This window comes from Cucurbita pepo, chromosome LG19, assembly GCF_002806865.2.
Source record: "Cucurbita pepo subsp. pepo cultivar mu-cu-16 chromosome LG19, ASM280686v2, whole genome shotgun sequence".
Classification (NCBI taxonomy): Eukaryota; Viridiplantae; Streptophyta; class Magnoliopsida; order Cucurbitales; family Cucurbitaceae; genus Cucurbita; species Cucurbita pepo.
The window spans coordinates 235,964-254,946 of NC_036656.1; the positions used below are offsets into that span (position 1 = coordinate 235,964).

General features: G+C 36.5%; 4 protein-coding genes across 6 annotated transcripts; all 4 read left to right on the plus strand.

Moving 5' to 3' along the window:
• The first annotated feature begins 1,747 nt into the window (after positions 1-1,747).
• On the plus strand, positions 1,748-2,360 carry LOC111782259 (protein EARLY RESPONSIVE TO DEHYDRATION 15-like). The gene has a single exon (XM_023663097.1). The coding sequence runs from the start codon at positions 1,786-1,788 to the stop codon at positions 2,092-2,094; it is 309 nt and encodes a 102-aa protein (XP_023518865.1). The 5' UTR covers positions 1,748-1,785; the 3' UTR covers positions 2,095-2,360.
• A 1,089-nt stretch (positions 2,361-3,449) lies between these two features.
• Positions 3,450-4,781, plus strand: LOC111781947 (probable F-box protein At5g04010). Its single transcript, XM_023662691.1, has 2 exons — positions 3,450-3,883; positions 4,132-4,781. The coding sequence occupies exons 1-2, from the start codon at positions 3,493-3,495 to the stop codon at positions 4,593-4,595; spliced, it is 855 nt and encodes a 284-aa protein (XP_023518459.1). The 5' UTR covers positions 3,450-3,492; the 3' UTR covers positions 4,596-4,781.
• A 1,209-nt stretch (positions 4,782-5,990) lies between these two features.
• LOC111781171 (microcephalin) lies at positions 5,991-12,963 on the plus strand. 3 transcript variants are annotated; one of them, XM_023661627.1, is made up of 13 exons: positions 5,991-6,089; positions 6,307-6,360; positions 6,443-6,534; positions 7,313-7,410; positions 7,595-7,640; positions 8,166-8,258; positions 8,410-8,520; positions 8,671-9,010; positions 9,662-10,107; positions 10,714-10,823; positions 11,322-11,380; positions 11,492-11,679; positions 12,505-12,963. In XM_023661627.1, the coding sequence occupies exons 1-13, from the start codon at positions 6,044-6,046 to the stop codon at positions 12,691-12,693; spliced, it is 1,872 nt and encodes a 623-aa protein (XP_023517395.1). In that variant the 5' UTR covers positions 5,991-6,043; the 3' UTR covers positions 12,694-12,963. The 3 variants fall into 3 exon arrangements, with proteins under 3 accessions (XP_023517395.1, XP_023517393.1, XP_023517394.1); XM_023661625.1 differs by having other exon boundaries at positions 5,992-6,089; positions 9,608-10,107; XM_023661626.1 differs by having other exon boundaries at positions 5,992-6,089; positions 9,650-10,107.
• Positions 12,964-13,600: 637 nt separating this feature from the next.
• Positions 13,601-18,968, plus strand: LOC111780917 (UDP-N-acetylglucosamine--dolichyl-phosphate N-acetylglucosaminephosphotransferase-like). Its single transcript, XM_023661272.1, has 11 exons — positions 13,601-14,040; positions 14,966-15,053; positions 15,220-15,311; positions 15,433-15,551; positions 16,505-16,620; positions 16,697-16,824; positions 16,898-16,984; positions 18,133-18,193; positions 18,280-18,320; positions 18,409-18,529; positions 18,625-18,968. The coding sequence occupies exons 1-11, from the start codon at positions 13,679-13,681 to the stop codon at positions 18,682-18,684; spliced, it is 1,275 nt and encodes a 424-aa protein (XP_023517040.1). The 5' UTR covers positions 13,601-13,678; the 3' UTR covers positions 18,685-18,968.
• Positions 18,969-18,983: the final 15 nt, after the last annotated feature.

Consider the following 18,983-nt stretch of genomic DNA (forward strand, 5'->3'; position numbering starts at 1 on the left):
TGATAAAAATAAATTTACGAATATTTTTATTAATTTAACCTAAAAATATATTAATATCATCTCTTTCTCTACCAGCAATATAAAATAAATGTTACCATAATAATATTCAAAATTACTATAATAACCACAAATTTCAGGTAAATAATAATAATAATATATATATATATATATATATTTATTTATTTATTTATTTATTTATTTACTTATTTATTTATTTTGTGATAAAAATAAATTTACGAATATTTTTATTAATTTAACCTAAAAATATATTAATATCATCTCTTTCTCTACCAGCAATATAAAATAAATGTTACCATAATAATATTCAAAATTACTATAATAACCACAAATTTCAGGTAAATAATAATAATAATATATATATATATATATATATTTATTTATTTATTTATTTATTTATTTACTTATTTATTTATTTTGTGATGAAAATAAATTTACGAATATTTTTATTAATTTAACCTAAAAATATATTAATATCATCCCTTTCTCTACAAGCCATATAAAATAAATGTTACCATAATAATATTCAAAATTACTATAATAGCCACAAATTTCAGGTAAAAAATAATAATATATATATATTTATTTATTTATTTATTTATTTATTTATTTACTTATTTATTTACTTACTTATTTATTTTGTGATGAAAATAAATTTAGAGAATTACAATAAGAGTGTTTTAAGGACAAGCTGTATAGCTCCCTACATTTAAGAGAATAAATCATTTAAATATTGTGGCGCTAGAATAAGGTGGTGTAAATAAATGAACTGAAACCATATTTGAATGGTTAAAAATAAAAAATTAATTGATAATAAAAGAAAGTTACGAGAGGGAGAGTGAATGGTACCGTTAAAAAACGATGCAATTCCACCATAAATAAGTAACAGTAAATCTCCACGTTTTTTCTTTTCCACCCACACAATATAATTATAAAAAAAAAAAAGGGCAAAATAGTAAATTTGAAACAAATATAAGCCATGAAATTCAGGTACGGTCGTTACCAGACAAATTTCGAACGTGGCATGTTCCAATTCCTCGCTGATAACAATCCGTCAAAGTCAAGGAACAACAACGACGACGCGCTTTAATCAAGTTCACGCGCCAGATTTGAATAGAAAGATAAATAAATAAATAAATAAAAGATTCTTTTTCTCCACCTATAAAAAAGCCCTCTCGGCTTCTCTTTCGGTAACCTTAGGGCTTCGTTGAAATCCGTCAGTCTCTACGGATAAGACTTCGAAATTTCTCACTGTTTTTCCCAAATTCCTACTCGGTCAATCCAGAATTCCCCGTTCTCTCGTTGATCTGGTAAATATTTCGTATCCTTTTCTGTTTTTCTTTTCCGTTTTGATCTCCAGAATGCTCTGGGAGAACGAAACGAGAGGGAAATTTTTGTTTGATCTGCGCTCTTAGGTTTTGCTTTAGATCCGGTTGTGTTTCTTTGATTTCTTGATCTGCGATCGGTGTGATTTCGATTTATCTGTTTTTGTGCGTTGATTTCTTTGCGATCTGATGTAATCGTAGCGAACGGGGATTTCTTTTTTGTATGTTTTGTGATATTTTGATTTGATTGATCTAGATAACTGGATCAGATTTGTTCATGACTTGGCGAGGTCAATTTTAGCGAATTCGAAGAACAAAGAACGAAAACGTTCGCCCTAGCTTTACACATTTGCCTAGTTTGTTGGATTTTAAATGTTTGGCTGATTTTGTTTGTGGTTCTGAAGGTCCGTAAACAGCAATCGTAGAATTTCATTACAAAACAATGTCTCTAGCATCCGAAGAAAGATCAAAGCTAAACCCGAACGCTCCGCTTTTCATCCCGGCCGCCTACCAGGTGGAGGATTTCTCCCCGCAATGGTGGCAACTGGTCACAACCTCGACATGGTACCACGACTACTGGCTGAGCCAACACCAAGAAGAGAGCGACTTCTCCTTGGATGGCGAAGACGATTATGACATTGCTGAATTTCTGCCACAGGCCTTAGATCTTGAAGGCAACGAAGACCTCCGCACCATGGAAGCTGAATTCGAGGAGTTTATTCAAGCTTCTCTCAATGAAGGGACCCAATAACTTCCTTAAGGTGGCCCAAGAACTTCCTTGATGATCAGCTTGCTTGGATTTTCAGGTTTAACATGTTGATATAAGCACAAGAACAAATCTGCAGTTTTTTCTTTTTCTTTTTAAAATCTTCTGTTCAAAGTGACTTGTGTATAAAGCAAAGTTGCTGCAACGCCCACTTGTTCACCATTGTGCATCTTACTTTATGCGTCCCCCAAAAACAGTGTAAAAATAAAGGAAATAGCTTTTAAATGAGACCGATGAGTCTTCGTTGTCTACTTTTTTTATATTATTATATTTAAGGAAGAAAAAAGGACACATTGAGACTAATGGGTCAAGCAAAATTTGTTCCTTTAGAGAAAATATGAAAGAAGGTGAGGAGTCCCTTTCAATTTTGGAGTTGTTTAAGGGCTATTTGTAGAAATAAATGTAAAAAATGGAAACTAGAAGGGCCCACTATAAATTTGTTAAATCACTTCGAGAGGTATACATTGAACCTTGACATTTTGAACTCGAACCCGACATCCCAAACCCACCCAACCTGAATTTATAGGAGTTGGGTTGAGTTAATTTTCTGAACTCGAACCCCAAACCCACCCAATCTGAATTATAGGAGTTGGGATGGGTTACGCAATTGTGTGTTGACTCGAACCGAACAAATCTTATAGAACATTAATCGAGATGTTTTGTGAATTCGTGGCTTTAAATCTCGATGTGTTTACTTGCCTATGACAATCATTCTTGGCTCCAAATCAATAAGTTTTGTGACAATTTTTAATTGAAGTTTAAATTGTTTTAATATTAGAAGTCTGAGAGGATGATAAACAACTTTAAGGAGTTTAAATATGTGATTATAACTTTATACATCACTTTCAAACAAAATATATAAAATGTTTTGGTTACGATAATTTAAGAGTTTAATTGATATGACTTTGACCCATACGTACCAAATGCATGCAGTTACTTGTTTGGAATTTTTAATAAAAATACCTAAAAAAATAAGACAAAAAAAAATTAAAATGTATTTGAAATAAAAGAACCATTGACTTCCATTTTCTTCTTATTATTATTCTTTCAAAATTTACATAATAAATAAACATAAATCATGTTTTCAAAGTTTGAAGAGTAATTTAATTTTAAATAATAATAATTAAAAATATTTTTTTGGAAATTGAGGACTGAAAATTTAAAAATAAGAGAAATTAAATGTTAAAAAGAAAAAAAAAATACACCAAATCTAATAACACGAGATCCCGTCCCACCCAAACATTCTGTATGACGTGGCAAAAGGACTCCATGCAATAGCACCCTTGACTTCCACGTTGCACCAATCAAATCTCTCCACTCTATAAATAATCAAATTAGTCGAATCCTCATCAAACCGACATCCATTCTCCTCCTTCGCTCTTCATGGCGCAATCTCTTCAACCTCCTCCATCCCCGCCGCCGTGGGAGGTGCTGCTTCTCGTCGCCGAACGCCTCGACCCCAGAACACTCGCCACCGCCTCCTGCGTCTGCAAATCCTGGTCCATTTCCATGGCCTCCAACAATCTCTGGGAGCCAATTTTTAGTGCCAAATTCCCTTCTCTCACTAACCTCGCCGCCTCCTCCGCCACCACGTCACCTCCCGTGTCCTTCCGCCGCCTCTTTGGCCTCGGCCACACCGCTGCAGCTCGTCGCCGCCCCGCTCCCTCAAAACCCATCCTCTGCCTATCCGACCTCGTCTTCGTCATCAGCGTCTCCAGCACCGACAAAGCTGACCGTTGTATTGTCGGTGCCGGAGCCAAGAAGGAAGAAAAGGGTAATAATCATTTTTATTCTCTTAACTTAATTCTTGAATTATTAAGTACAAGAACTAGAGGTCGGGTTGAAAGTCAGATTTTCATGGTGGTTCGTTTAAATAGGATGCAAGCTACCCTAAATTAATTATTTTAAAAAAAATAAAGGAAAAATCTAATTGCTCTATCTAAATTTATAATTTAAATCGAATTTGATAGGGTTTATAAAACCAAATGGAGTATTGAAATCAACCCTAATGAAATTTTGTAGATGTGCCCGAACCCATGTTCACCGTTGTGAAGCACGGCGGCGAGCTAGCGGTGGACCGAAACGGGCTGTTCAAATTCGACATAAATGTCAGCAACAGCGACGAGGTGGTGGTGATCGGAGCTGGAGAGGAGGTGGGGGTGGTGTGGAACGTGGTGCTGGAAGGATGGAGGGCGGTGTTCACAATGATTGAATGTGGAGGAAGAGTGGGAATGGCGCCGAGAGCGGACGGGTGGTTCTCGGAGGAGCTGCCGGCGGCGGGGTGCTGCCCGAAGGAGGTGAGCGGCGGCATAGTGGCGGATCTGAAACTGGGGGTGTGTAAAAATGGGGAGGGTGGAAAGAATGATAAGGTTAGGATTGAAAGCGTGAGTGTGGGAATGATGAGTGTATTGAGTTGGAGATATGTGAGTTTGGATGATGGGTTGATGTATTTGCAGCATTTTTTGTTCAATCCTTACAAAAATTAGTTAAATGTGGGAGGGTGATTCTGCTAACTTGGGTTGGGTTAGATTCATACCCTAGTAGAGGGTCTACCCGAGTCGGCATTGTATGATTTTTTTTTTTTTGCAACACTCGTTTCAACGCAGTTATAAGTTAACCGTGAGAAATTCGGGCGTTGTGGACAATGTTAGTGTATGTTTGAGTCTCGAGTTACGTTTGCCAGAGATGTTTTACAAAACATAAGCGAGAATGGAGAAAATAACGTCCTATCTTTCTTAAACATAAGCGAGAATGGAGAAAATAACGTCCTATCTTTGTAAGAAATGAAAGAAATATCATGGTTTAAATAACATATAATTCAGGTACAAAGAATTGACGATTAGTTGCGTTCTCGGATATTTTAGTTACAGTTGTTGAGGTAGATATGATTTTTGTGAAGTGACCATAAAATGGTAAGTCGTCCTAGACAAATATGATCAAGACATCTAAATACAAATATGATCAGGACATCTGACGTGTGATACAGACAATACATTATAGAGATATACAAAGACAAATATGATTAGGACATCTGACATGTGATACAAACAATACGTAGCACGACGGTAATTTGAGAGTGATACAGACAATACATTATAGACAAATATGATCAGGACATCTGACATGTGATACAGATAATACGTAGCATGACAGTAATTTGAGAGTGATACAGTATAGACAAATATGATCAGGACATCTGACATATGATACAGACAATACGTAGCACCACGGTAATTTGAGAGTGATACAGACAATACATTATAGACAAATATGATCAGGACATCTGACATGTGATACAGACAATACGTAGCACGACGGTAATTTGAGAGTGATACAGACAATACATTATAGATAAATATGATCAAGACATTTGACATGTGATATAGACAATACGTAGCACCGGTAAGTTGAGAGTGATACAGACAATACATTATAGACAAATATGATCCGAACATCTGACATGTGATATAGACAATACGTAGCACGACGGTAATTTGAGAGTGATACAGACAATACATTATAGACAAACATGATCAGGACATCCGACATGTGATACAGACAATACGTAGCTAGATGGACGGTATATTATTTTTACTTGCAATTTAATTATATATATATATATATATTAATTTTATTTAACTCCCTGATTTTATTTTTCATCAATTATGGAAAAAGTTATTTTAGATATCAATATTTTATTTTTATTAAAAATAAATAGTTGAATAAATAATCAAAACAAAAAATAGTTGAATTGGATTAAGTTTGCGCGGTAAAAGTCTCCCACGAAATTTACCACGTATGGAGGTTAACTTGATACTAATAATTTGCTGCCGCTCATTTATTTTATTTACGAACGTATCCCTCTTCCCGCCCAAATGAAATAAATTACTCCTCTCCAACACTTCCACAGGAAGCTAAGCGACAACCCGCAACAATGGCGCGAACGCAGAGACCCGCACGCCGCTCTCGAACCCCAATCGGTATGCTTCTACGCCTTCCTCATCCTCTGTGGATACTCGGAATGATTTCGTGGCTTATTCTTTCGTTTCTCGTTTTGCCGCTGTGGAAAAATCTGATTCAGTATTGGATCTACTGAACAATGATTATCGTTTTCGGATTAGGATTATGATAATTCAGATGGAGTTATTGTTTCTCATGCTGGTTAATTTTATTCTTTTGTTTGTTGATTTGTGCTAGTGGGGAAAGAGGGGCATGTTGTTGATGCTAATCCCCCAGAATGCGATGAAACAGGTAATAAGAATTAATGCTTGAACTGTATGGATTCTGACTTTATAGACGTGATTTATTTCTTTCTAATTTTGGCTTTGCTTAGGGATGGGAGAGAAATGTCACTCTCAGGGGGAGTATTCGTTTGTGCTCGTTAATCCGAATGATTTTGATAGTGATAGCAAATCTCATCTTCAGGTACATATCTGTGCCTATCTTTTGCTGTTGGTTTTCTTCATTGGCTGCTGTTTTGTCACGACTACTAATTAAAGAAAAGATTATACCGCAGTACTTTGCTCAAGCTCTGTTACCTTAAGCGTTGTGGCATTTTTTGTTTAATTAGAGTTCAGGCTGTTCAACATGTCAAATATAGAAGTGTAATTTTTAACGTTTGATAGAATCTGAGTTTAAATCTTTAAAAGAGTAGTCTTACTTTATGAGGTGAACGAAATCAAACATAACCAAATTATAGGAATTCTATTGAAACCCCCCACTTTGCTTCGTCCTAAAATTTCAACGAAAGCTTGGAGCATTAGACATAATTCTCTTCTGGCTTGCTGCAATTATAGATTCATTATTTACCATTTGACAACGTTGCTTTGCTCTTCATGTTTAGTTAAGAAACAGAAATTGAATCCCCCAAAAGAATACTGTAGATGTAGGGAAGAAAAGACATTCCAATTGGCCTTGATCAAAAGAAAGTCCAATTAGCCTTGATCAGAATAAGTCCTAGTTAAGTGTGTAGTTAGGCAGCTTTCAGATTGTACTTTGCAACTTTCAATATTTTTATCCTTATATTTTCACTTTTTTACCAAGAGTTGCAACTTATTCGAAGAATTATATTGTTAACAGATTTACATTTCATCTCCAGAGCTAATTAATATTATTTGGTTTGGTACTTCTGATTTATATCCTGGTACACAGTTAATTAGCCTTTTCGTGGTCACTTCTAAACTTGTTAATGTTGGTTTTTTAGGCAGTATTATTATTATACAAAAGGGAACTGCCCGCAATGGTCTATGCTGCAAATACTGGAAAGCAATCAACTTTTATGGAGAAATGTGTATCTAATGGGTACAGAATTTTTTCCTTACCCTTTCCTAGTTTTGATTGCATGATTATGACTTGTAATCAATGATGATTTATATGTATTTTGCATCCATTAAAGCTAATCTTCGCAGTCTAAAATTATTTTGATGATGCTTAGATGCAGTGCTGTGCTATTTAAGTTTTTGACAATCATCTCTCCTTCCTGCAGGAAATATTGTACTTTGCTGTTGAAATCCACAACTGATCCAGGAACGGTAAGCTTGAACACATTTACTGTTGTTACTCCAAGTTTTGTCAGGATGATTATCATCTTCATATCACTTATATCAATATTCAATAGTCAATTTCCAAAAATCCTGTGTGGGCGCATTTTTTATGGATCCATTTTTTAAAACTGGGTCATGACCTTGTGTATTGTAAAGAATTCATAATTTTTTTTTTTGCTTGCCGTGCATCGATTCTTATGTCCTTGGCCCTTGTTTTTTCTTGTTATTAATACACCATTGAAGTTCAGAATGTACTAGTCACCATTTATATTCAAATTTGTATCTTCTTGTTGTACATCTCATTGGTAGACATGTTTTCTTTCTTGAGCCAATGGAGTTTGAAAAGGTAAATCTTTGATGCTTTCTGCATACATGGTTGAGTTATAAAATCTCATGCGCTGACATGACATATCTGAATGAATTGTTTCTAGTTAAAGAATAATGGGTTTTATATGTTATTTATTATTTATTTTTTTAAGGATTTCTAATTCCCGTATATTTCTTTTTGTACAGATCATAGCTGCAATTACCTACCAAATAGTTCCTGCTGACACGCAATATGCTGAGATTCCTCTTGCTGCTGTCAGTTCAGCTTACCAACACAAGGTCTCTTTCGCTCCCTCTACCTCCCCTCACCTCAGGGGTGGAGGGTTCTAACTTTATTTAGTTTTGAATATCATTAATGGAAAGTAATTCCTTTTGCTATTGGATCCATTGGAGATTCGGAGCTTACATTTTTTGTACTAGCCTCTTTCAGGGTTTTTGTCGCATACTATACATGGAACTTAGAAAAAGACTTCAAAGTGTTGGGATCCGCACAATATTCTGTTGGGGAGACAAGGAATCCGAAGGGTTTTGGTCCAAACAGGTACTAGTGATCGAACACATCTGCTATAAACATGGTGTGGATTTGTTCTGTTGATAAAATTTTGCATCACACAATTTTTACATATCTTCTGAAAATGCATATTAGTTTATATGGGATATGGAAAATGTCTAATATTTGAAGTGAATGCAGGGTTTTTTGTCCATAGCAGAAGTGGACACCAAGGGAAAAGCTCGTAGAATACCTGTTAGAGCTGACATTCGTAGAGCTTTATGCTTTCCGGGTGGTTCTACCCTCATGGTTTCACACATTTACCAGGGAAGTTCAACGTGTTCGGCAGACAGGCCAAAGTCATGTACTCTATTAAAGCCTGATGTCCCTACATCGTATGAACTTGCCAAACGAACTAGTGTCGCCAGTCAAGGTTGCAAGGTTTCGAATGCAATTGACCAGCAGACCATTGAGAATTTGAATTTCCAACCTGAAGAGTTTGTATCTTTGGTGCACCTTGGAGGAGAAAACAAGATTCATGGTATGCATAATTTAGGTTTTCTGTAGGATAGTACATGAAAGTTACTTTTCATATATTATTTAAGTGCCTCATAATGGTTGATTTAAACAATTTTGTTCATGAATGAGTCTTGACATGACATAATAAGTTGTAAGCATGAAGATGCCAATGTAAATAATAAAAGGCTTAGAGAAAATAAGCTCAAGTCTTTGTGGTCATCAACTTAGATTTAATATATTACGAGTGTCTTTGACAACCAAATGTAATAGGGTTTGCAAGATTAGTTGAAATGTATGTATGCAGGTTTGCTTAGAAGTTCAGTTTTTCTATTAAAAAAGAATAATGAAGGTGCTAGAGAATGGCGAGAAGTGCCTCTTCAATTCAGCTATTATTTAAACCTATTGGAGGTCTACATATAAAGGTGTCTATCTTGGGGAAACGACATTAAGCAGATTGGGCTGAATCTGTCTCAATCAATTAAGATTTATGTCTGATTTTTTGTCCACTACCTGATTTTCTTCTTCGTTTTAAAGCTTTTTCCCCCTTTCTTTCTTTCTTTCTTTCTTCCTTCCTTCCTTTGGTAGTCACGGTGGCTAAAACCTGGTTTGTTGCTAACAGATTCTCAGAACCAGGACGTAGTGCCTGATTGCAATGGTCCAGTTTTTTTTGCAGAAGTAGAGAACAGCAAGACAGCTAGTTTTGCAGAATTGACGAAGAATATTGGTAATTTAGATGAGATACAATGTCCCTGTTCTACCCAGAGAGCAAAGAGAGGTTGGGAAGCATCACTTTCTTCACTGAAGTCGAAGAAAGTAAAAGGAGTCCATCTGCAACATTCCCATCCAGACTCTAACAGAAGTTTTGTTCCTGAAAGTAATGGATCTGATACCTGCTCTCAAGCATGCTCATTAGCCAATCCAAAGCATGAGATTTTGGCTAGTGTTCCTCCTAAAAATCCTTCAACCAGTAAATATACACAAAATTTCTGTGAAGAATTTGGAAGCGTTAATGTGGCATCAAAGGACCTCGTTTGCAAAGGACTTCACACGCTAGGAAAATCATTTAGAATAATGTTGATGAATATTGCTGATGAAGCTAAGAAAACTCAGCTCGTGAAGGTATGATACCATTTTATAAACTTTCTTGAACGTTCATCATTCATGTTCCTTTTCTGAAACTTTTCAATTGATGTTTTGAAGTTTTATATCCTCAGTATTCTCTATATTGTCTCAAGTATTTATTTTCTACCACGTGTTTCCCCTCATGAACTTCTGCTAAGAGGTCCCATACCTAGTCATTGAACCTATCCATTTAGTCCTTAAGAGGCATATTTGGCTTCTACTAGTTTACATACCCAGTCATTTTGCTTGATTAGACAGCTGGTGCAAGTGTTTTAACTTTTTAGTTATGGCATCCTATGCAAGCAAATGAAGCTGTGGAAGTTGAATTTTATTTTTTTAGAACATCAATTAATATCCCTACCTAGACTGGACAAATGAAGCTTGAGACTAACCATTTTGTTAACGTATTGCAACATATTTTGATATCATTGTCTGAATTATGAATATTTGTCCTCGGGACACATGTTCACATGTATATTTTATTATGTTTCTGTATCTATTTTATATGGCATTAGCTGTATATATTTTTTAAATACTGATCTAGAATTTTTTCTTTTATTCCAAATTTTTACTTAGCTTATGTTCAGTTGTTTTCTGATTCAGGTGATTGAGGAACTTGGTGGCTCTCTTACATCTGATGGGAGTACAAGCACCCATGTCATAACAGGAAAAGTCCGGAAAACTCTCAATTTCTGCACTGCTCTCTGTTCGGGGTTAGTCTTGCAACCTTAGAAGCCTAAGGCATTTAAACCTTTCCTTTATTGAATAAAAAATGGAAATAGTATTGAATTTGGAAGCTAAAAGAACTACAAGATATTTCAAGTTATTTCAAGCTATTTAGACCTTTCCTTTATTGAATACTCTAACTCTCACTCTCATTCAAGCCTAAGGCAACTAAACCAATGCCTGCTCTCATTCTTTCCTATCCACTCTATTTATAGCAAATCATCATAAGACTTTCCTAGCTAATTACTTATATACTTAATATGCTAATAATATTCTTAATTTGATCGTAATAGCATTTCTTGGTTTCTAAAGATTTTGTGTTTTTGTACTAATTTTACTTCTTCAAGCTAGTGTTCTAACTTTGTTTCTTAGTTCCATGACTTTCGAGCATATGTATTATCATGTGTCTTCAAGCGTGTCATTGTGCTCTTGCTCATGAATATTACTGTTGTAACTAAAATTAAAAGTTCATTGCAATTGCACAGAGCCTGGATTGTCTCCCCTAGTTGGTTAAAAGAAAGCTATCGGGAAGGCAGATTTGTAGGTGAGTTAGAATAACCTACTAGTATTCGAGCGTCATATATTTTCTACCTCTTACCTCTTTCGTGTTTCATATTACATAATTTTTGTAATCTAGTAACTCTTTGATCTACAGACGAGTTTCCATACGTACTAAACGATGACGACTACACATCCAAATATAGAGCCAGCCTAAAAACTGCAGTTCTCAGAGCAAAAGCTCGTCCTGGAGCTTTATTTGAAGGGTATGATGTTTGCATATCAGCTCACGCTCAACCACCCCCGAAGACTCTTTCCGTGATAGTCAAGTCAGCCGGTGGAAATGTAAGTTCTCTGTTTTTGTACAAATCTTGCCTCGTAAACAAATTTCAATGTAGCATGTTTGATTCTCTATATTACGAATTCAACAACTATAATATAGTTAGCCTCCCGTGTAAATATGTAGTGCTTATTTGAAGTTCTCAAAACCTGCTGACATCTATGCTTGTTTTGATTCCAGGAATTGAGCATGTTATATAAAAATGATACGCTACTAGGAGGCATACTAGAATCATAGTTCATCTTTGTTTCTTTATTTACCTAGTTTGTTGAAATTCTTGATCTTCTCTCGATCGAAATCTGGAGTTCCTTTTTGTGTATCAGTGTACAAATATATCTGTGTTTTTAATGATGCAGGAATAGTTTTCTAGTGGCAATGATGCATTGTGTGGCTTGTCTCTGTTCTTGATATGTTTAATTTCATTTTGCCTATGTTTAAAATATATATTTGAATTCATAGATATCATTTTGGTGTGGTCTTTTCATATATTATTTTGTTATTTAATATTTGTCTATCCAACACTCATCTCCTACACTTGTGATTTGGATATATGTTATGTTAATACATAAATATACATACTTGAAGTCACTATCAATTTACTGAAGTTCTGACTAAAATAAACATTTTATTTTAATAACTATGTTGGACTAAATGGAACATTGTTAGAGACAAAATAGAATATCCTTTAGAGCTCATGGACCAGAATGGAAGGATTTGAAGTTTAGGGGTCAAAATAAGATTTAAATCTTTTTATGTAGGATTCGGTTGACCTCTTAAGAATATATGCATCTTTTTCTTATTTGGTGAACTTTTTGTGCTTGAAAATTCAGGTTATTAATGGGCTGGGTAAAGTTAGTAGAGTATCGGAAACGATATTTGTAGCGTGCGAGGAAGACGTGGAGGAAGCGTTAATGGCTATAAAAGAAGGCATATGGACATTCAACAGTGAGTGGCTGATGAGCTGTGTGATGAGACAAGAACTAGATATGGAGGCCCCCCAGTTTGCCGAGTCCCTATAAGCATGAAGGTTGGCTTTCAGTTTTGGTCTCCAAGCCATTTCGCCCTTGTAAATTACTCTTTCTCACTCACTCTGATTTGGTAGTTAGACAATTCTTTTGTTGTTCCATCTTTATATATATATATATATATAGGTTCATTAGTATGTAAAGAATAATTTTATGGAAAGAAGATTGCTGATGTTTCGTGGGATCTCTTCAGCTTACGGCACATGTAAGCTTCTTATTCTTATATTTGGTTCTAAAGTTTGAATTTAGTATCATTTTAGTCTTTATTGTCTTTTTTTTTTCTTTTTTCTTTAAGTCAATTAGCTAAGGAAAAGTTGACTTGACATTTTTAGTAAACAGAAATATTTCTTTTTATAATACACAAATATTTTTACCTTTTGTATATATATATTCCTATACATTCCTTTTTACTCCCGCACTTCTTTCTAGCATATTCGTTTTTGACTTTCCGCTCTTCAATTCTAAAATTTAAGTTTTAAGCATAAAGTCCAAGATACCGCAAATAAAAGAACAAGAGTAAGTGCAATAATATTCAATTTTAATTCCGTTCAAATTTCTATCAGTTTTATAATTACATATTTATGCTGTTTAAAATTTCTATATATTATAGCAGGATCAATTCTTTTTTTCATTTTTGAGTTAAAAATATATAATTTAATTATGTTATCGAATTAATTACATTTATTTATTATTATTCTTGGCTTTTACGCAACACTCCACCTCCATCATTAAGACAATTGGTAATGAAGATTCAAACTTCGAAAACAAACCCGTTCTAAATGGGTCGACCATACAAATTTGGACACACGCCACATGGCGAACACCCAGTGGGTAAGCTTGATCACTTGTCGCCATTTGATTGGTCCAATGACACAGAATCAATAGACAAAAATGAGAAACGAGAAAACCCAGAAGAACAAGAACTTAGATTTGCATTTTGCAGTCGAAGAAGAAGCACAGAGACTCACAACCGTCCGCCATGACTGCTCGCAAGAGAGCTTCTGCAAACCCATCAGTAAATGAACCTTCTCCGAAAGAAATTGACAAAACCCATCAAACCAAATCCGCAACAACTGATGATCCGCCCATTGCGCCACCAAAAGCAGGTTTCATCTTCAAGCTCGCGCTGTTCTTCTCTGTTCCATATCTCTACCTTATCTTCTATCGCTACAAGATCGACCAAGAGATTAGAAGATCGATTCTCATTAATGCCGGACTCAGTCTCGCTGGCTTCTTTGTCACTCTGCGGATGATTCCTGTGGCTTCCAGATACGTTATTAGGCGTAATTTGTTTGGCTATGATATCAACAAACGGGGTACCCCTCAAGGCGCTGTCAAAGTGTAAGTGATTTCAAAACTATCATTGATTTAGCCATTTTCTGAACATGATTTTGTTTTTGTTTGCTAGATATGTTATTCAGACTGATTAACTCTCTGGGTGGGTTCTCGTTTTGATTTTTGATCAATGCTGTGAATCTGGCGTGTATTTTTAGTTTAAATTAGGTTACGGGGATTCTTATGGGTCAAGTAGACTAAATTGAGCTTAAGATCAAGAAAACAAGCAATTTGATGGACAATCTAATTATTATTGCTCTAAAACGTCGGTATGGTTATTAGCTTCATCAGAGCTTTGAATTGGTTCATTGTCTCTTGTGAATGTAGTTTTATTTGGTTACTAGTTTTGGGTCCTCAATGGTGCATCTTGTGCACAGGAGCATGGGAGGATATGGATCATTTGTTCTATAGCTATCAGTTTGTACAATTGATTTGGGGTCAGTTTTCGGACTCCTATCGGGTTTCTTTTGTTCGTAATCGAGATTGTAGTGCCGTGATGGAGGAGTTTGTGGTGTTCCTTCCTTTTAAGGATAAAGAAAAATCTCTTTGGCAGGCTTGGTTTTTTGTAGGTGTGTTTGGCTTGAAAGAAATAGTAGGATCTTCAAAGGGGTCGATCAGTCTCGGGACGTTCTTTGGGAACGTATTAATTAGGGGTTATTCGTTTGGTTCGGAGGCCGTTTTTTAGGTTTGGGATCTTCTTGTGCAGTTTGTCCTTTCGTATGTCCTTGTGTATCCTTTCATATTTCTCAACCGAATCTCAGTTTCTTATAAATAAAATAAAATAAATAAACGAGGATAGAACAAAAAAAGCTGATTTTCTTGTGTGCTTTTGGATATTTACTTCTATAAAGAATTCGTTATCAACACATGATGTGTTTTGAACTGAACATACCATTCGGTGCACTTTCTGATACTTGAACATGTTTTGCAGGCCTGAGTCGTTGGGAATTGTTGTCGGGATTTCTTTCTTGGTCGTGGCAATCGTGTTTCAGTACTTCAACTTCAAATCAGATTCAAATGTGAGCAACCTAGCTTATAAAAAATTTCACCATTTGAAGTTGGATTAGCCTATTAAAAAAATGCTCATCGTGTCATTGTTGCTGGGACGCTAACTTTTTCTGTTTCGTGGCCGTGGATTATATATGTTTTTCAAAGATTAAATTGTTAATAACGTGACAAATGCAGTGGCTTGTTGAGTACAATGCAGCTTTGGCTTCTATTTGCTTTATGACATTGCTTGGATTTGTAGATGATGTTCTTGATGTCCCCTGGAGAGTGTGAGTATTTTCTACTCAGTTTCTCTCTTAAGTTTTCTTTTCATTTCTAAGAATGATCCTCTAGCATGCTGCTGTTGTTGTTCTAAATGAAATGGCTTCTTTTATTTGTTGTAAAGAGCAGGAAACTGCTATTGCCATCCTTTGCTGCTCTTCCTTTGTTGATGGCTTATGCTGGACACACGACTATTATAATCCCAAAGCCTTTGATTCCATACCTTGGAATGGATGTTTTAGATCTTGGTAAGATTATTTATGCATTAGTAGAGGTGGGATCCGTGTGCTCATGAATATGACATCGTATTTAGCAATTAGCGGAGGTTTTGATGATATCGTACATATTGTTAATGGCCTGGAGAGCTCATGAATATGACATCGTATAGTAGAGGTTCTTAGAGGTCTTGACCTGTGTGCACCCAAAGAATGGATTAGCTCTAAGGAGTTCATTCTGAATGTCTTGGAAATGAGAGAAGAAATTTGTACCGCATAGACTGCGAGATCTTGTATCAATTGGGGAGGAGAACAAAACCTTCTTTATAAGGGCGTGGAAACCTCTTCCTAGCAAACGCATTTGAAAAACCTTGAGGGGAAACCCGAAAGGTTAAGCTCAAAGATGACAATATCTGTTAGTGGTGGGCTTGGGTTGTTACAAATGGAATCAGCACCAGACACGAGGCGATGTGCGAGCGAGGAGGCTAAGCCTCGAAGGTGGGTGGACACGAGGTGGTGGACGTTGGGCCCCGAAGGGGGGGTGGATTGGGGGTCCCACATCGATTAGAGAAGGGAACGAGTGCCAGCGAGGACGCTGGGTCCTGAAGGGAGGTGAATTGTGAGATCCCACATCGATTAGGGAGGGGAACGAAACATTCTTTATAAGGGTGTGGAAGCCTCTCCCTAGCAGACGCGTTTTAAAAACCTTGAGGGAAAGCCCGAAAGGGAAAGCCCAAAGAGAACAATATTTGCTAGCGGTGGGCTTGTGCTGTTACATAGACGCCCCTAAGAACCTAGTAGACTACCATGACATCCAAAAAGGAAAGAAGGTAGCTCTCAGGCCATTAATAGTATGTACGATATCATAAAAAAAATACGATGTCAATAGATAATTTATGCTAGAGATGGACTCCATGAGCTCATGAATATTATTTATGCATTTTCTCACAATTATTTATTAATTTCTGCTAATTTGTGATTCGCAGGATGGATATATAAACTTTATATGGGACTGTTGGCAGTGTTCTGTACAAACTCCATTAACATTCATGCTGGTTTAAATGGCTTGGAAGTTGGGCAAACGGTTGTCATTGCATTTGCTGTAAGTATTGAACAAGCTGCAGTGATGTGATCCAATTTTCTTTTCTTCAGCATGACATGTCTTACCAATTTTCCAGATCTTGATTCACAATATCATGCAAATTGGAGCATCGACGGACCTCGAGTACAAGCAGGCGCACACGTTTTCTATTTATCTTGTTCAACCCCTATTAGCCACATCGTTGGGCTTGCTTGCTTACAATTGGTAATATATATATCATGCTGTACAAAATTTGTGGTTGTACCAGTTTATCTTTCTGATGGCTTGCTTGATTTAGGTACCCTTCATCGGTCTTTGTCGGAGATACCTACACATACTTTGCTGGGATGACTATGGCTGTGGTTGGGATTTTAGGCCATTTTAGGTGTGTACTTTGTTCTATGTTTTGATCTTTTCATTCCACTTTCTGGCTTAACTTCACCTTTATATAAGTTGATAAATACCACAAATGAAAACAAAAAGGTTTTCTTGTAGTGTTACTCGAGAGGAAGTGATCGCTTTGGCCTGTTATGTATTGTTGTCAGCCTCATGGTTTTAAAACGTGTTTACTAGGGTGAGGTTTTCACACCTTTATAAGGAATGTTTCGTTCCCCTCTCCAACCGATGTGGGATCTCACAATTCACCCTCTTGGGGCCTAGCGTCCTCGCTGGCGCACCACCTGGTGTATGGCTCTAATACCATTTGTAACAGCCCAAGCCCACCTCTAGTAGATATTGTCTGCTTTGGCCTGTTACGTATCGCTGTTAGCCTCATGGTTTTAAAATACGTCTACTAGGAAGAGGTTTCCACACCCTTATAAGGAATGTTTCGTTCCTCTCTTCAACTAATGTGGGATCTCACAATCCACCCCTTTGGGACCCAGCATCCTCGTTGACACACTGTCCGGTGTCTGGCTCTGATACCATTTGTAACAGCCCAAGCTCACAACTAGTAGATATTGTCCGCTTTGACCCATTATGTATCGCCGTATTGCCGTCAGCCTCACGGTTTTAAAACGTGTCTACTAGGAGAGGTTTCCACACTCTTATAAGGAATGTTTCGTTTCCTTCTCCAATCGATGTGGGATCTCACAGATGTGTTGCAACCCTCTCTAGAACTATGCCAATTTTCATTTATCTCTTCAAATTCTATCGTTTCTTTCTCCAATCAGCCAAAGAAGATGGCTTTGGTATGACTCTACCCATGTGTCTTGCTCTGATATCATTTGTAACAGTCAAGCCTAAACAACTGAAATGTTGTGTACCTATTCCATGCTTCAATCATATCCACGTGAAAAACCTCCTCAATCGAACGACATTTGTTCGACGATACTGTTTCAAGGATTTGAGAAATCCTCGATTTCTTTATCATGCCATACGTTCAAGTATTGGCGTTAATCGGGCCCTATTTGCATTAGTTCTTATCGTTTTTTAAGAAACCGAGCTTTTATGGAGAAAAATGAAACAAAGTACTAAACAAACGGATCCTATTTAAGAGGATCAAACTCATGGTTATGGTTTTCATTGCTGCAGTGAAACTCTTCTGATCTTCTTTTTCCCTCAAGTCCTTAACTTCCTTCTCTCACTCCCCCAGGTTTGATACTCTCTATCTGTCTGTGTCTGTGTAAGACTTATCTGTATAAGTTCATCGTTTAACGTGCGATATGTTTGTGTTCGCAGTTATTCGGATTTATCGCATGTCCACGTCATCGGTTACCTCGGTATTCGTTATCCTATCTCGATGTTCTTCTAAAAAAAGACATCCTCCTTCATAATTTAGTGTTCTTATTATTATCTTCTTGCCCTCAGGTTTGATCCTCAAACTGGACTACTGACTGGAACAAATGATGGAACACTTGTCAACTTTTTCTTGCGAATATTTGGGAGAAAAACAGAGAAATCACTCTGCACCTACCTTCTTGTTTTCCAGGTGAAGATTAAACCATATTTAGCAAACAGAGTCTAGTCAAACGCTTCGTTATGTTTTGTTCTGTCTAATCTTCTAACGATCGTGTCGTCGAGCAGGGCGTTTTCTGCTGCTTCTGTTTCTTGCTGAGGTATTTGCTTGCTGGATGGTACAAGTGATGCAGCAGCAATACAATGTTGGGTTTGAAGCTTGTTAGAATCATGGGCGGTTCCGGTTTACTCAGCTCGAACCGAGTCGAAGTGCTGATGCACAATGGAAGAGTTTCGACGATTTTTCGAGTAGTTTGAGATGTATTCAGGAAAAGGTTTTAGTGATGAACCATTTTGTTTTTCTGATAGGCAAACCAGAAAATGAAATGCTGTTCTGGAAATGGTTTATCACTAACACATACTGTACTTTGACTTGAGAGAAAGGGGAAAAAATGGCTTGGTTTAGCTTAGAATTTTGTTTATCTTCG

Bases quoted from the DNA above. Each gene is read 5' to 3' on its own strand.
- LOC111782259 (XM_023663097.1), top strand. From the start codon at position 1,786: ATGTCTCTAGCATCCGAAGAAAGATCAAAGCTAAACCCGAACGCTCCG.
- LOC111781947 (XM_023662691.1), top strand. From the start codon at position 3,493: ATGGCGCAATCTCTTCAACCTCCTCCATCCCCGCCGCCGTGGGAGGTG. The intron at 3,884-4,131 runs GTAATAATCATT...GAAATTTTGTAG, and splicing joins AGCCAAGAAGGAAGAAAAGG to ATGTGCCCGAACCCATGTTC.
- LOC111781171 (XM_023661625.1), top strand. From the start codon at position 6,044: ATGGCGCGAACGCAGAGACCCGCACGCCGCTCTCGAACCCCAATCG. The intron at 8,259-8,409 runs GTCTCTTTCGCT...AGCCTCTTTCAG, and splicing joins GTTCAGCTTACCAACACAAG to GGTTTTTGTCGCATACTATA. The intron at 10,824-11,321 runs GTTAGTCTTGCA...GCAATTGCACAG, and splicing joins TGCACTGCTCTCTGTTCGGG to AGCCTGGATTGTCTCCCCTA.
- LOC111780917 (XM_023661272.1), top strand. From the start codon at position 13,679: ATGACTGCTCGCAAGAGAGCTTCTGCAAACCCATCAGTAAATGAACCT. The intron at 15,552-16,504 runs GTAAGATTATTT...TGTGATTCGCAG, and splicing joins AATGGATGTTTTAGATCTTG to GATGGATATATAAACTTTAT. The intron at 16,621-16,696 runs GTAAGTATTGAA...CCAATTTTCCAG, and splicing joins CGGTTGTCATTGCATTTGCT to ATCTTGATTCACAATATCAT.